Source organism: Cydia pomonella, chromosome 18, assembly GCF_033807575.1.
Source record: "Cydia pomonella isolate Wapato2018A chromosome 18, ilCydPomo1, whole genome shotgun sequence".
In the NCBI taxonomy this organism is placed as follows: Eukaryota; Metazoa; Arthropoda; class Insecta; order Lepidoptera; family Tortricidae; genus Cydia; species Cydia pomonella.
In genome coordinates this window covers 18,154,271-18,170,683 of record NC_084720.1, presented here as the reverse complement: position 1 = coordinate 18,170,683, position 16,413 = coordinate 18,154,271, and the positions used below count along the sequence as shown (strand labels likewise).

Below are 16,413 nucleotides of genomic sequence, written 5' to 3'. Positions count from 1 at the left end.
TTGACTTTGATATGCCAACTTCACAGACATCCTTACGGGCACTAAGAATGATGCTAGTTCAGTGGTGTCACTCACAAATTCGAGCCAGTCTTGCAGTCTAACGCAACTAGTTGCGACCAATCGCGCGCGTGATGCGATCTCATCAACCAATCGCGTTGTGGCGTTGGGCTCGAATTTGTGTGCGTGACACCGCTGTACTGGCTCCATTCTTATTGTCCTTAAGGTCTTAGATATATGGTAATGGGCGGCGCTTATGCTGTTATGAACGATGCCCCGATACTAAACGACGCAAGCGCCAACAACCATAAGGTTCCTTTACCTGTAGGACGTACGGTGAAATTTAATTTCAGTACCATTTCGTACCTGTCATAGTGAAAATAGTATGAAGTTTCTAGTGGTTTTCATATTGATTATCTGACAAGGTACGCAGTGGCGGCTTTAACCATCGCGAGGCCCCGGGCGGCCCCTTGAAATATCTGCTCTGCGAGGCCCTTGTAAACATGTGATCGGATTGATGCAAGGCCCTCGCTGGCGCGAGGCCCCGGGCGACTGCCCTGCTCGCCACCCCCTAAGCGGCCTTAGCTTAGCTTAGCCACTGAAGGTACGAAATGGTACTTAAATTCTTCGACTGTAACAAATCCGCCTTTGTAGTAAAAAGGCAATAAGTATACCTATAAGCGATCCCTTCTAGATTCATTTATTATTATATCTTTATTCATCATACATATTTACTTATATTTCTGCTTATTATTAATTATTGATTAAGCAAGTTCTAATTAAAATTACTTCAAGTCCACACTCGTTAATCATAATCATGTTTCTTAGATTTAAAAAAAAGGTTTTCAAAAACTAGAATATAATTAGCTATCTATGTCTCGTAAATAATATTTCCCGTCTGTTGAAGGCCTAAGGCGAGCGTCCGCAGAGTCAGGGTCGTGCACGCAGTGTGTTGCACTCCCAACGCGGCTCAGAACACAAGCAAGAGCGGTGGCTGATATAGTCGGCACCTAAAGTAGCAGATGAAACATCACCATCACCATTAAGCAAAACGAAGCTAATGCAGTTTAGAAACTTTAAATCAACTCCCATATCATTAAACATTAGCGAAGCTGGAGTTTTGGTACAAGAAGTAGAGAGTATTCGTTTTCTAGGAGTGACCATTGATACCCATTTAAGTTGGAAAGCTCACATTAAAACGATTAACAATAGCATTTCTAGCAATTGCTACGCTTTGTCAATATTATCTGCAACATGTTCAGAGAACAATATCGTTAGAAATGCCTATTTCGGGGATGTGTATCCATTATTAACATATGGTATCATTTACTGGGGAAACTCTGTCGATGTACAGTCTACTTTTATTTTACAGAAGAGATGTATACGCACCATATACCGCTTGCATTACCAACATTCGCTTCGAAGTATTTTTTTAAAAAAAGGGTCTTCTCACTCTTACCGGTATATATATAATGGAATTATGTCTATTTGTTAAAAATTACCCACACTATTTTATTACCAAAAACTCGTTAAAAGAAAATATAAGGTCCCAATATAAATTTAATTTACTGCGTCCAATGGCTAACAATACGATGTATTACAAGAGCACATTTTTAACGGCAATACGTGTTTTTAATGAACTACCTAACGAATTAAAAATGTTGCAAGGTAATATTTTTAAGTATAGGTTAAAGAAATGGCTGATTGAGAAAGTGTACTACAATCTTAAAGAATTTTTTGACGATGCAATGTGGCGACAAAATGTAAATAATTAGTTAATAGTAGTTTTAAGAATTATATTGTATGTTCGCAAAGGGCAGCTGTTGATACCATTTTTTGTACAGATCATCTATATGTATACCTACACAGTGGACAATAAAAACTTTCTTATTCTTATTCATCATCATCATATCAGTCCTTTATCGCCCACTGCTGAGCATATTAGGCCTCTCTTCTAGTACGCCACTTGCCCTGAAAATCAGTGCCGCGTCTAAAATACACGGCTTATGCTGAGCGGCATTCTATTTGGTGTACGTGTAATTATTTAGGTACTTTGTTGTTTTCATGCCAAATAAATATTTTTCTATTTCCATTTTCTATTTCTACTTGTTCCGGTCCTGAACTAATTTCATCCAGAAGTGACCAACAAGCTTCCGAATGTCGTCCACCCAACGAGCCAACGGACGCCAGGCCCTTCTTTCATCCGAAAGCGGCAACCATTGCGTTAACATTTTAAGCCACCTGCCATCATTCTGCCTGCATTATAGTTTGGTAATGACAACTCCATTTCGTTTGGATGAAACAACGTGCCAAAAGTATCTGCTACCCTTGAATATTTTACCAAAATATAAATAAATCTCTATACTTAGTAGTAGTAGTAGTAACTGTTCTTTTCGTTAAGCTGACGCGTAGTCTGATTCGCTACTTTTAATGCTGATTGTATTATAGCAGTAGCGGAGGTAGAACACAAGTGGGTGCGGAGGCGGGTACGAGGAGAATAGGCTAATGTCCGCATAGTCAGGGCCATAGACATTTATTGTGTTGCACTTTAGACGTGGCTGAAACTTCCACAAAAAGATCTGATTGTTAGCAACATTAAAAATAAACTAAATGTTCTTTATTTAAAAACTATGACATTATTGATTTTTGTTACTATAGAAACACTCTTCATAATACCTTCGAAATGTAACGTGCTTCCATTTATTTCAGCTGAAATAAATATTTATTTTCCCTAGTACATCTTTTAACTATAAATACCTACAGTCCACTCAGCTCCATCTGACCATGGCTCCGACATATGGTCCTTCAACGGAAAAGATCAGCGCCGAAGATGGAATCACGCAGTAAATTACATTGAAGGTCAGAAATCATTCTTTATCTCGTCGACTTGAATGAAAAGCCGAGCGGCGCTATATAAAAGGATAAAGAATGCAGTAATACATTTTTTTTCTCGCCGACGGCGCAATTAAAGAAGAATAATTGTAATATATCGTTTTTTCTTTCGTCGTCTTGCAAGGCTGAGCGGCGCAATACGAAGAAAAACGCAAGATTCATATAACGCAATGATGCACCAACTAGCGCTATCATGAAAGCGCGTGCAAGCAACATTTAAATCGTTTCGTCTACATTGTGGTCAACGTGCAATCTTGAACGCATCCCTTCGTGCTTGTGCGGGCGGCAGCATTGCGCAGTCATCGAGTGCGACTAGCTCCTCGACCAATCGCAGCGCCGTACGTGAACGCCGAGAACGCAACACACTGCGCTTCAACTCACAGCCACTGACGTGACGACGCCATTATCCGTTTCGTGTTTGAACTATTTAATTTCTTTACCGAAAAACATATTTAGTAAATTAGTCGTGTATTGGTGTATTCCAGTAGTGTGAAATTGTAATATTTAAGTGTATTAGTGATTGTTTAAGGCATTTTATACAAAATTGTAATCGTAAAAATGTCAGAGGCTGAACAGAAAGAAGCCATAGCGGCGCGAGGTCGCGCTAAAGCCTCTATCACGCGCTTGAAAAACAGCCTTGACCGCGAAGCGCTCATAAATTCACCGATAGAATTAGTTACAGTAAAAAGGGCTAGACTTTTGGATGCCTTTTCTGACTATGAACGCCTTACTAGCAAGGTTGCCTCGCTTTTTTCTTCCCCACCAGCTACCCTCGCCAGCGATGACGAGGAGGTGGAAGATAACTACATTTTGTTGGTAGCGCAGCTAGATAGCATCATAAATGTTATCCGCCAAAGGGACAATCCTCAAGTGAACGCCACAAGTAGCAGCGCAACTGGCGTAAGTGTAAAGTCGGAGAACCTCAAACTGCCTCGGATCGTGATAAAAACATTCACAGGTAAATACACAGAATATTACGAATTTATAAACATGTTCACAGCCATGATCGATAAGTGTACTTCTTTTTCAGCAGTGCAAAAGCTATATTATCTTAAAGGTTTTTTAAGCGATGAACCGCTCGATTTAATAAAAAATCTACCATTAGAAGACAACAGCTACCCAGAAGCATTGTGCTTGCTGAAAGAACGATACGATAATAAAGTTCGAATTACCCAAGAACATGTAAATACACTGCTAGATATGCCTACAATCACGCGATCTAATGTCACTAATTTACGAAATTTTATTTCAGTTGTAAAACAGCATCTTGCTGCTCTGCGAAACTTGGGTGAGCCTGTAGACAAGTGGGATGCCATAATCATTTGCATCCTATCTAAGAAGATCGACCTGCCTACCTACAGAGCATTTCAACTGGAGCGAAATAACAATGAGTCACCCACGGTAAAGGAATTCCTAGGATACGTGGAAAAACGTGCCCTAGCATTCGAGAACACTGACGTACAGAAGGGGCCGTCGCAGAGCTTTGTCAGTCATTCTATAACTGCACAAGCAAAGCCGTCAGCGCATCAGCCTCAGCTGCAATGTTTATATTGTAAGTCTGCACACAGAATATATAGTTGCCCGAGTTTTAAATTAGCTTCTGCTCAAAAACGCATCGAGTTTGCTTCAGCAAACAACTTATGCAAAATTTGTTTGTTGCAACACAAGCGCAAATGTAAATTTCATTTTCGGTGTGAGGTGTGCAAGCTACAGCATAACAGCTTGTTGCATCAAGACGAGTCTCCTACTCCTGTAACTTTGTCTGCAACATCGAGTCTAACGCATATACTCTTGCCTTCTGCTCGTGTGAAACTAATTACCAGGACAGGGTTAGCTATATATTGCAAAGCTTTATTAGACGGTTGTTCACAAGCATCGTTTATAACACAAAAGATTGCAGACATATTGGGGTTACCAATGCAAAACACTAACTCTAAAATAACTGGTATCAAGAATACTAAGCATGCGATTGACAAATGCATAAATCTTGATGTGCATTCTGCTGTTTATCCATTCAAAGTAAATGTCAATTGCCATGTTGTTGATAAAATAACAACAAAACTGCCACAAATTCCTATTGATATCTCGCACATTGCATTGCCTACTAATTGCAAATTGGCCGATGAAGACTTTAATAAGCCTAGTGATGTGGATTTATTGCTAGATGCTGGTATCTTCTTCCAGATTCTCCTGACACAGCCGGAGTCCAATAATGGAAACCTAGCAACCCTCCAGCCTACAGTGACTGCAGGCAGTGCAAGTACTTTAGCACCGAGCATTACAACCTCGAGTGCTGCAACTACGAGTACTTCAATAGCATGTGCCGCTACATCACAAGGACCTACGCTTGTGCAGACAGCATTTGGCGTAATCATTGCCGGCCGCACGCAGCTACCTGCAAGAAATTCTGATCAGGTCACATCTTTGTTTTGTAGTAAATGCAATGACAATTTAAGCGAACAGTTAAGTGCATTTTGGGAAACTGAAAAAGTACCTGAAATTTTTCCAGAAAAATTACCAGAGCAAGATTACTGTGAAAAGCTTTTTAGGGAAACCACAAAGCTAGTGGATAATAAATATGAGGTCTCACTGCCCACCAAGGTCCCTTTAGAGCAAATCAACTCTGAGTTAGGGGAATCTTTTCACTTAGCACTCAATAGGTTTCTTAATCTAGAAAAGAGGTTACACATGCCAAAAAATCAAGCTCTTTTCACTGAATACAAAAAATTTATAGATCAATATGTTGATTTAAATCATGGAGAATACATTGACATAAATAAATATGATTTAACTAGATCCTGTGAACTTTGTCCCTCATCACCCCGTGATTCGCTTAGAAGCACGGACTACAAAGCTCCGTTGTGTTTTTGACGCTTCAATGCGCACAAATAAGAAAGTTTCTTTGAATGATATGCTTCTAAATGGCCCTGTGGTGCAGAGAGATCTGTTTGACATACTAATATTGTTCAGAGCTGACAAACTCTTTTTTATTTGTGACATAAAATCAATGTTCCGCTGTGTTAATTTAAATCCAGCTCAACGATCACTACAAAACATTCTTTGGCGAGAGTCCAAAAATAATGACATAAGGTGTATTCAACTTAACACGGTAACTTAGGGCATGAAACCAAGTTCCTGGTTAGCCACAAAATGTCTTAGTGATCTTGCAGAAAGAAATGAACATTCTATGCCATTGGCAGCGTCAGCTATAAGAAACAACACATATGTTGACGATATTCTAGTATCTTGCAGCTCTGAACAAGAACTAGCACAAACGCAATCACAGTTGGTCAATATGCTCAATCTGGGAAGTTTTCACTTGCACAAATGGGCCTCGAATTGCATGCCAGTCTTAGAGAGTGTACCCAAAGAAAGTCACTACTTAGGAGAAGTAGATCTCCAAAAAGATCATGCCTTTGTGAAGACGCTAGGCATTCACCTAGATGTCAAGTCTGATGTCTTCAAAAGCACACGCCCTGAGCCATACAATAGTTCAAACGATTGTAAACGCGACATTTTGAGCTATATAAGCAAATTTTACGATCCATTAGGTCTAATAGGTCCTGTTTACGTTCGCGCAAAGGTTATTATGCAAATGTTATGGGCAGCTCATGATCTGAATTGGGATTCCACTCCTCCAGATAACATTCGTAAAGTATGGACTGACTTTATTGATGATCTCTCTCTGATGGAGCCAGTAGTCATACCGCGTTGTGTCAAGTCAGAGCAAACAGTGGCCAATCAGCTGATTGGATTCGCTGATGCCTCGTCAGTGGCCTATGGCTGCTGTTTGTACTTGCGCACAATAGATGAGCATGATAATGTACGTACTGAGCTATTATGTTCAAAGTCTCGAATTAGTCCATGTAAGAAATTACTTAGTACTGCAAGACTTGAATTGAATGCTAGCTTGCTCTTATCTGGTCTAGTAAAACGGGTTCATGACACTCTGACAATAAAATTAGACATTCATGAAATCCATCTCTTCTCTGACAGTCAAATAGTGCTGGCATGGCTAAAGACAGACGTTGCAAAATTGTTGACATACGTCGCAAATAGGGTCCGAGCCATCAAAGAGTTGACAGATGGCTATCATTGGCATTATGTGAACACTAATGACAATGCGGCGGATTGCCTCAGCAGGGGTCTCTTGCCTCAAGATATCGCAGGCCACGCCATATGGTGGCGGGGCCCGATATTCCTGCATAATAAAAATTATATTTTTTCAGAAGAATCACCCATGCCTACCGATTTGCCAGAACTGAAACCTGATCATACTAGTGCTCTGTGCCTTACAACCACGACGCACGACCCTGATCTCTTTCAAATAATAAAAAAGTTCTCTACTATAGCGAAAATGACTCGTGTTCTTGCATATATCCTTAGGTTTTGCAATAATGTTAAACCAACTTCTGAGAATCTTAAAGGCTTCTTAACTATAGTCGAACTCAACAAGGCCCTCATGTTAATAGTTAAACATGAGCAAGCTCAATTCTTTTCAGATGACTTAAGTATGTTACGATCTGGCAAGCAGCTTAAAGGTAATTTAAAACCACTAACTCCCTTCCTTGATGGCGAAGGCATCATACGAGTTGGTGGTCGATTGCAAAATGCATTGCTTCCTTATGCTGCACAGCATCCGGCAATATTGCCAAAACAGTCGCCTATAACAAACTTGCTTATAAGAAATGAACATATATGTTTACTACATGCAGGACAAAAGTTAGTCTTGTGTTCTCTAAGGCAAAGGTTCTGGATAGTAGATGGTTTACGTACTGTAAAAAAGATTATACATAAGTGTATAATATGTTTCAGACTGAAGGCGACTGCAGCAGCTCAGCTGATGGGTTCGTTGCCTGCAGCACGCGTCACTGCCTCGCGCGTGTTCCAGAGGGTAGGCCTCGACTTCGCTGGGCCGGTCTCAGTCAAGAATAGCCGCATCAGAAAACCAGTAATTGGAAAGGGATACATAGCTCTGTTCGTATGTTTCACTACCAAGGCTATACATCTTGAGCTCTGTAGTGATTTAACGACCGAGTGCTTTCTCGCTTGCTTCAAACGCTTCATAGCGCGTCGTAACCTGCCCAGCGAGGTCTTTTGTGATAATGCATCTACATTCAAGGGTGCAAGGAATAAATTAGCCGAGTTGTATCGCCTGCATGCTTCTCAAACCCATAAACAAACTGTGACCTCATTCGCAGCTCAAAAGGGCATACAATTTCATTTTATTCCTAGCTATAGTCCGGTGTTTGGCGGTATATGGGAAAGCGGAGTGAAGAGTGCGAAGCACCACCTTAAACGTGTCGTAGGTAAAAGTCTCCTCACCTAGGAACAGCTTAATTCCGTGCTTGTTGAGATAGAGGGCGTACTTAATGCCCGGCCCATTACAGCGGTAAGCAATGATCCAGAAGACTTTTCATATCTCTCTCCAGGACATTTCCTTACTGGTGCTCCTCTAAATACTTACCCAGAACAAGATGTAAGTAATAAACCCACTAATTTGCTTAGGTTCTGGTCTACCATAACCTGTATGAAGCAAACCTTCTGGAAGTATTGGAGTAAGCATTATTTAAATCAATTACAAAACCGACCTAAATGGCAATCGGTTACGCCAAATGTAGCTATTGATAGTTTAGTCATACTGCGTAGCGACAATTCACCTCCTCTCGAGTGGCCCATGGCGAGGGTAACTAACTTGTTTCCAGGAAAGGACGGTATAGTACGCGCAGTCGAAGTACGCTTGGCAAATGGTCATACTCATAATAGGTCAATCACAAAAATATGTGTACTGCCTATAGATTTATAAACTATTATGAAGGTATACATATGTATTTATTTTTAGTGTAAACAAAGAGCTTTTGTTTACATCTACTAAGCTATGGGTTGATTTATATGCGCTCGGTCTTAGTGCTATTTAATTTTGTTAAATGTTAATAATTAAAATGTTAAACTTAAACATGCCTTTAAAATGTAAATGTAAAATAGAACTGAAATGTAATATTATAACATGATGTTTAGCGTGTGCGTAACATAAATGTAACTTTAAGTTTATCTTATCTTCTAGTATACTATGCATATCTTGTTAACTTATGTTAAATGTTGCTCATGTTAATACGCTTTTAATTTAATAGGATTTCATTTTATTCTCGAGGCGCAATAATGTTAGCAACATTAAAAATAAACTAAATGTTCTTTATTTAAAAACTATGACATTATTGATTTTTGTTACTATAGAAACACTCTTCATAATACCTTCGAAATGTAACGTGCTTCCATTTATTTCAGCTGAAATAAATATTTATTTTCCCTAGTACATCTTTTAACTATAAATACCTACAGTCCACTCAGCTCCATCTGACCATGGCTCCGACACTGATAAAAAAAACTACACAGCCTAATTGTGTTTAGGTTTATTGGAACTGTCTCGATTAGTATTAGTTGCCAGATACAATAGATGTACCATCAGCCACTAAAAGCTTGTTTTAAAACTGAAATTTTTGACAAAAAAATATTTTAAATAACCGCTACCTGCCTGCGACTTGCGCCATACGCGGAGACGTTATAATTTTGGACAACAACTGAAGGTGAGAGTGCTGTTCGTATTTATAAACGCTGTGACTGACTTCTGCACAGCGTAATTGGACAGCGGGGGACACTGTTATAAAAAAAACTGCAATCCGAACCATATAGAATATAAAACTACATGACAATATTAAAACGGATGATTCACGTTTCAAGTCGATATTGCTCGACATGTTTTGCCCCATAACAAGGCCAGAAATGGGGTTTTAAAATGGTGGGAATGGGAATTCACTTTTTTACCAACGTTGTTTTTCAATTGCACCATCTTTATATTAATCTCTTATAGTTACTACGTAGGTTTTGTTTGCTTCCTGGAAATGCATTCAAATTTTCGAAATCCAATTTGACTAAATATTATTGTTATAATTTCGTAATTTAGTATCCCATGACTTCTGAGGTTAATAACTGTTTATGTTTAGGTAGTAAGTCAAGTTTGGTTTAATTTTCAACTAAATCAAAATTTCAAGTAACTACAAACCCATACAAACTTCTACGCCCTTAAGGGATTTTTTTTGGAATTAAAACTATCCTAAGCACCGATATTTGTTCCTGAGTCTTGGGTGTTTTCTATATATTTGTGTATTTGTATATTATATATATCGTTGTCTGAGTACCTACAACACAAGCCTTCTGGAGCTTATTGTGGGACTTATAGTTAATAGAATGTTCTATAATAATTTGTATATACACATGTCAATCACAATGAAAAAATACAATTTATAGATTGTAATATGGTACGTTCCACAATATAAATATAAATATAAATAATTTATTCAGTAACCACGAACGAAGGGACGAAGTGGGAAATAATATCTCCTTGTACTGAATAAGGATTAAACGGAAATATATTTTCAAATAAACAGTAAAAACCCGCGCAATAGCCAATTCTTCCGTCGCAAGTTTTTCGCTCTACTTACTTACTTAATGGCGCATCGACCCAAAATGAGCTAGTTGTCTCGATCCTGTGCCATCTCCCACCAGTTATCGGCTCGGAGATCGCACAAGCCCGCTTCAAGAGCATCGCCATATCGATACCTGGGACGTCTGGTAGGCCTTCTCCTTACCGAGCGTCCTAGGTATGTCCTTTTAGCGCTGCGATCCTCCTCCATTCTCAAAACGTAGTGGTGGTTCTCGACCTTTTTTTTCTAATTTTCTAGCTTTACAGTATGTAAAATCAATCAAAATTAAGTCAAAATAAGATCTTTAACGTTCGAATGTGGCTCCAGTAACGTGTCTCTTTGGGTGACTGCTTAAATGACATTTATTATTTACGTCAGTATGATGTCTCTGTGAACATTCATTGAGTGTATTTGTGAACGAGTTATATGTCCTTGAGGGGTGGATCACCTTTGAGTGAACACTTATAAACAAATATGTTTGCCTGTTCCACGCTTGGAAATAATTTCACACCATGCAAGAAAAATATCAGAAAAACATAGACCGCAGTTATTTTCAGACCCAATTTCTATTGAATAAATCCGAAAATAGTACATTTCGAGGCTAGTGCGGAAAATATGTCATTACTTCATGTGTACCGAGATAAAGAGCCGTAGGCGAGTGGCAAGACTCGGGACGAGTGAAGAATGACATTTCTGCACGTGTAGCGAACGAGGTTTTTTAATACAGTAGCGAAAAAATAAGAAAAACAACAAGTACTTTTTTTTAATGCATGTACTTATAAGACACAAACAATTGTAAATATATAATATTATACTATTATTACCTAAGTATCGTTATTTACGATTATTTGTGTATCGTATATTTAAATTGTATGAAAACAATAGCGAATGTTGCCTTTGGAAACTAAAAACATTCTTGCGGTGAGAAAAAACGCCTCTGCTTCGACAGGCGTTTCGGCAGCTATTCCGTTCCATTCAGACAACTTATTAAGAACGGTTTTTCAATATTCAATATTAAAAAATAAACGTGTTGTAATGATAAAGAGGTAAGCAATAAAATATGAAATATGCTTATATTTATTATTTTTACTTTAACAGTAGGTTTTTATGTTGATTACGACTTTTAAAGGAAACTAACATTAACACTCGTCAATAAGTAGTCATGAATTGGAACACGTGGAAAAGTAAAAAGCAATAGTTCGCGAAATCCAGCTTTCCGCACGCTAAACAGCTACGTAAAATAGCACTTTTTGTGCAACTGTATTAAAAAAACTACAAAAAGGTAACTTGATCGTTACGCCATTTGTTTTTCATATTGATTCCATTGTAGCTAATCGTTTTGACAGTTTCAAAAAAGAAAGTGATTTGACTATTTGGTCAATCGGTAATAAATCGATTAACACTTGTTTCACGGTTAATATAGAGACACACCACCACGATCGATTCAGACCACCGTGTCGAGATTGCCAAGTGAACCAGGGCTATAACCGCGAAAATCGGAATTAGTCAATTGCGGGCATTTTTCTTTGTCATTCTAATTAGTCTTAGTAGTAGTAAATGAGAAAGATCCCCTCAATTTGTTTTCGCAGTAGGCCCCCAGCGCGTTAGCCGCATACGATGAAGACCCCGATTCGAATCCGGTCTTTTCCTGGATCTTGGTCACTCTTTTTTAAATATATGACATCGATTTAAGTTTATAAATAAAGTTTGCTATTAAATTTAATATTAAAAACACTAAAATGCACTTCATGTTTGCATTCAAAATTACGAGCAAATTTGAATACAACTATATTCGCTCCATAACTCAGAGTCATAACTTGAGGTGTTGCCAGCTATCGATTTTCCGCGTCGCTCAAATTCAAAGCGCTATAATTTTTACGACGGCAACACTTGCGGCCCGCCTACAAAGATATGGGGAATAGGATTGCTAGCTATTAAATTTAAGATTCTATTTTATAGTTAACGATTTTGCTACATGAATCGAGGTGAATATATGAAGCAAAATAAAATGTTTTTGCGGAAAGTACGTACGTACCTCAAGACGACAAATGGCTCTCTTTTTCCGGGGGTTCCGTAGCCAAATGGCAAAAAACGGAACCCTTATAGATTCGTCATAACCGTCTGTCTGTCTGTTTATGTCACAGCCACTTTTTTTTTTGAAGCGATATTATGAAATAAAATTAAATTTTACATGAATATTCAAGTAACATAATATGTTTGTATCTGTATGATAAGCAGTTTCCGTAGCCTATTTACTCTGTCAGTCTGCAACTCCGGAGGAGTAACATGCGCGTTGCCCTAAAATTTATTGTTTTGTTCAATAGGCTCATATGGAACTGTTGAAAGCGTTGAAAGTATTAAACGTTAATGCAATTTCAATTGTTTTCAATGTTATTTTATCAGCGTAGGGTTGCTAGCGGGTCTATATTGTTTCCTATAAAGTTTTAAGTCATAATGTATTGTTTGTCCGCATTTTCGTTAGTCATAATTAGTTTTTTCTCAGAAACGCGTAACTTTTCAGGATTGCCATAAAACAAACCTAATCTAACTTAAATAGTATCTAACCTTACGAAAATGCTGAGAAGTTAACGGTTTCAGAACTATGACTAATCATCAATCATTACCTTATGACTTTCAATAATTATGTCAAACAAAGGGATCCAGTTGCTAGCACATGGAGGTTTGATTAGTTTCCTATGTCATGAAAAAGACGCCAAATGTCTTAAATATAGCTATCCTACACCGTCCGTCGTGTCATCGTCGGCATTGATGGAACATAAACCGGACGCAGCTGCCGACCAACCCTTCGTAAACTGCACTTCTTACTGTATTGTCCTCTTAGACGATGTGGCATGAAAATATATAGCTGTATATTCAGTTACATACCAGATATGAGTACATATTAGAACGCATAATATCGATTCAATGCGTGGCGTTTTCTCTGCCACTGTTAACGTCGTGCCACAAGATCTGAATATGAGAAAAATTAAAAATGTTTATTTCTGTTAAACCATACAGTAGGCCTAAGATAGTCGGCTCTTTACCATGCCTGTCACGTTCTAACAAGTATGTAAAGATCTCCTAATAGGTATACAATATGTGGTAAGAAACCCTGCTCATCCGCTACGTTAGTTACCTAGAGAATAAATTATAAAGGATAAATAAATATTCGGCGACAAACTAAGCAAAATTTGTATAACAAATATCTGTGTTCATCATAATAAATACATTCCCTTTCCAGGATTCGAACCCAGGACCATCGGCTTCATAGGCAGGCTCACTACGCACTAGGTCAGACCGGTCGGTTTATTTACTTTTGGACGAAGGAACCATGGTGCTGCCACAACCTCCAACCTTTTGGACGACCTGTCTGGCCTAGTGGGTAGTGACCCTACCTATGAAGCCGATGGTCCCGGGTTCAAATTCTGGTAAGAGCATTTATTTGTGTGATGAGCACGTATATTTGTTCCTGAGTCATGGGTGTATTATATGTATTTAAGTATTTATAAATATTTATATTTTATATATATCGTTGTCTAAGTACCCACAACACAAGCCTTATTGAGCTTACTGTGGGACTTAGTCAATTTGTGTAATTATGTCCTATAATATTTATATATGTACTTAAATTTTACTTGTAAGTAGGTAATACTATGTCTTCAAACGCATCTTAGACCATCTGAAATATCACAGCAAATATCGTAGATACTTATAAATAAAACTTAACCATTCTATATTCGACACAAGGAATATCCTTTGTTTCATATCTAGTCCCCCGAGAGGTCTGTGAGTCGTCTCGAAGACTAGCTCTCTAGGGCACCTGAGTTAGCTTGCTCAAGTCACCGAGTTATAAGTTTGCCTGGCTGTGCTCGTCGAATTGTCGATGGATTTGAAGATTGTTGTTGCAATTTTACTTCCATTTTCTTGACTATAAAGTTTAGATATTGATATAAGTATCAATGACAGGACACGATAATAGGTGTATTTTTGATATATCATTGATATATTAATCATTTCAGCTACAAACCTATGACCTGGCCTAATGGATAATGACCCTTCCTATGAAGCCGATGGTCCCAGGTTTAAATCCTTATTTATTTAAAAGACATTTATACTTAGTTAGGTCATAAGTTCTGTCATAAAGTTTTTGACCGATAAAACGTTTTAATAAAAAAAAGTTTGCCATTATTTGAAAGCTTGTTTTATACTGATCAAAATCTAATATAATTCGTTTAAAATTTAGATTGCGTCTTTATTTACTACTTGTTTATTTTGAGACTGTCGTTAGACGCAAATACGCGGCTGGATTGTGAAAAATTATACTTTATAAAAGGGAGTAAAAATCAGTGTCACATTAATAAAATAGATACAATTGTTTATTTGTATGAACCAATAATTTTATTAGAGCGTTATTTTAGCACTAGCATTTAGTTCTCCGACAAGTCTGTACTTCAGCTATTACCCTTCAAAATTAGGGTACTTTTCAGTGACACGCAAATTTTTGACTGCCATCCAACGAGTACGAGTAGGTTTGGTATAAACACGTACAGTTGCAATTTTGGCAGGCCACATGAATTATATATTTTAAGAAAGACAAAATATCCACTTTATTTTATGTAAGATTCGACCATGTATTAAAGAAAAATAAATAAATAAGGATCAAAATCACCTTGAACAGGTAGCGTATTTTTTGCATGTTTTTGTATTTTTTTTCGAATATTACATAGAATTATGCACAACTGAGACAGCAAGCAGTAAAATTATATTATAAGTAATTCAGCATTAAAAAAGCTCTCAATTACGTTAATACGGGTATATATGAATAATACGGGATCTGTACCTATAGCTATTTTGACAAAGTATTTATGAAAACGGGACAAGAAGTCAAATTAAGCAAAGCTTTCATTCGTGTTTCCCGTTGACCAGAAACGCTGTAAATGGTTCGAAACGTCGGGATGTATTTTAAATTCATTATTCGCGATATAATCCGTTTACATAGTTTTATTTCAAAACACTTTGATTTATTTCCTAGTTGTTTCTTTATTCGAGTAAGTGTAAATTCAATTGCTTGGTAAAAATGGTATAACACATTCAAGATAATATTATAGTTTTTTTTTTCCTAGTTAACATTAACGATTTAGATGACAACCATTTCCTATTAGGTTTGAATAAAAAAACCCATAGTCGTCTAATAAAAATGCATAAGGCCATTAGTTTGTTTTGCACGTTTAGCTCTGTCTCGCATACAAAATGCTAATAAAATCGCAAATGTATTGGCAGCCGTCCAAACTATTGATGGTTGATGATATTGACAACACTTCATAACTTCGAATAAGATATTGGATGTGGTAGGTATTTTTGTTTGTTTTGGACGGTTGATTTTCTTTTTAGGTTCGTTGGAGTATATTACTTACACAAGTTGTTTTTTCATATGATAAAGGAGGTAAACGAGCAGACAAGTAGCTTGATAATAAGCAATTACCGTCGGTCATGGATCACCAGAGGTGCGTTGCTGGTATGAGTGCGCATTGTACGTACTGTAGTTTAATATTTGTACATAGGTATATAAGCTGTGTACGGTCACGTCTGAAAATATCAATACGGACAACGTGACAAAAATAAGTATACACTGCCTTAATATATGAGCCATAAGGTCGTGTATACATATTTTTGGCGCTTCGATCGTGTCGATGTTTTTAGACGTGACTGTACCTAAAGGTACGCCGCACTAATGCATCGATCCTAGATGAACTGAACATCACAACCAGGCTGCCATCTGCTTACGCAAATTTTGGCTACATTGCCAGGAAAGACAGTGATAACCTGGAAAAGCTGGTAATCACTGGTAACATTGAAGGCGATAAGACGAGACAGACCAAATTCGCTCAACCCTTGATGTGACGCTCCACGGTGCCCTACATTCAGCGACAGACAGATAGAGGTGGCGGCAAATTGTCAAAGAGAAGTTGTTCCCTAGAAGTGGCCACGACCCTCAGTGATGAGAAAACTGATGCAAGGAGAAGGGGGGGGGACCTAAAGGTTA

General features: G+C 37.9%; 1 protein-coding gene across 3 annotated transcripts; it reads left to right on the top strand.

Moving 5' to 3' along the window:
* Nucleotides 1-2,577: 2,577 nt before the first annotated feature.
* On the top strand, nucleotides 2,578-8,790 carry LOC133527426 (uncharacterized). 3 transcript variants are annotated; one of them, XR_009800884.1, is made up of 4 exons: nucleotides 2,578-3,847; nucleotides 4,142-4,441; nucleotides 5,074-5,304; nucleotides 7,705-8,790. XR_009800884.1 is itself a non-coding variant. In XM_061864436.1 (3 exons), the coding sequence occupies exons 1-3, from the start codon at nucleotides 3,448-3,450 to the stop codon at nucleotides 5,100-5,102; spliced, it is 729 nt and encodes a 242-aa protein (XP_061720420.1). In that variant the 5' UTR covers nucleotides 2,578-3,447; the 3' UTR covers nucleotides 5,103-8,790. The 3 variants fall into 3 exon arrangements, 2 of the variants coding, with proteins under 2 accessions (XP_061720420.1, XP_061720419.1); XM_061864436.1 differs by having other exon boundaries at nucleotides 5,074-8,790; XM_061864435.1 differs by having other exon boundaries at nucleotides 3,189-3,847; nucleotides 5,074-8,790.
* The last annotated feature ends 7,623 nt before the right edge of the window (nucleotides 8,791-16,413 follow it).

Excerpts from the sequence above, each read along its gene's own strand:
- LOC133527426 (XM_061864435.1), top strand. The coding sequence starts at position 6,011 with ATGAAACCAAGTTCCTGGTTAGCCACAAAATGTCTTAGTGATCTTGCA.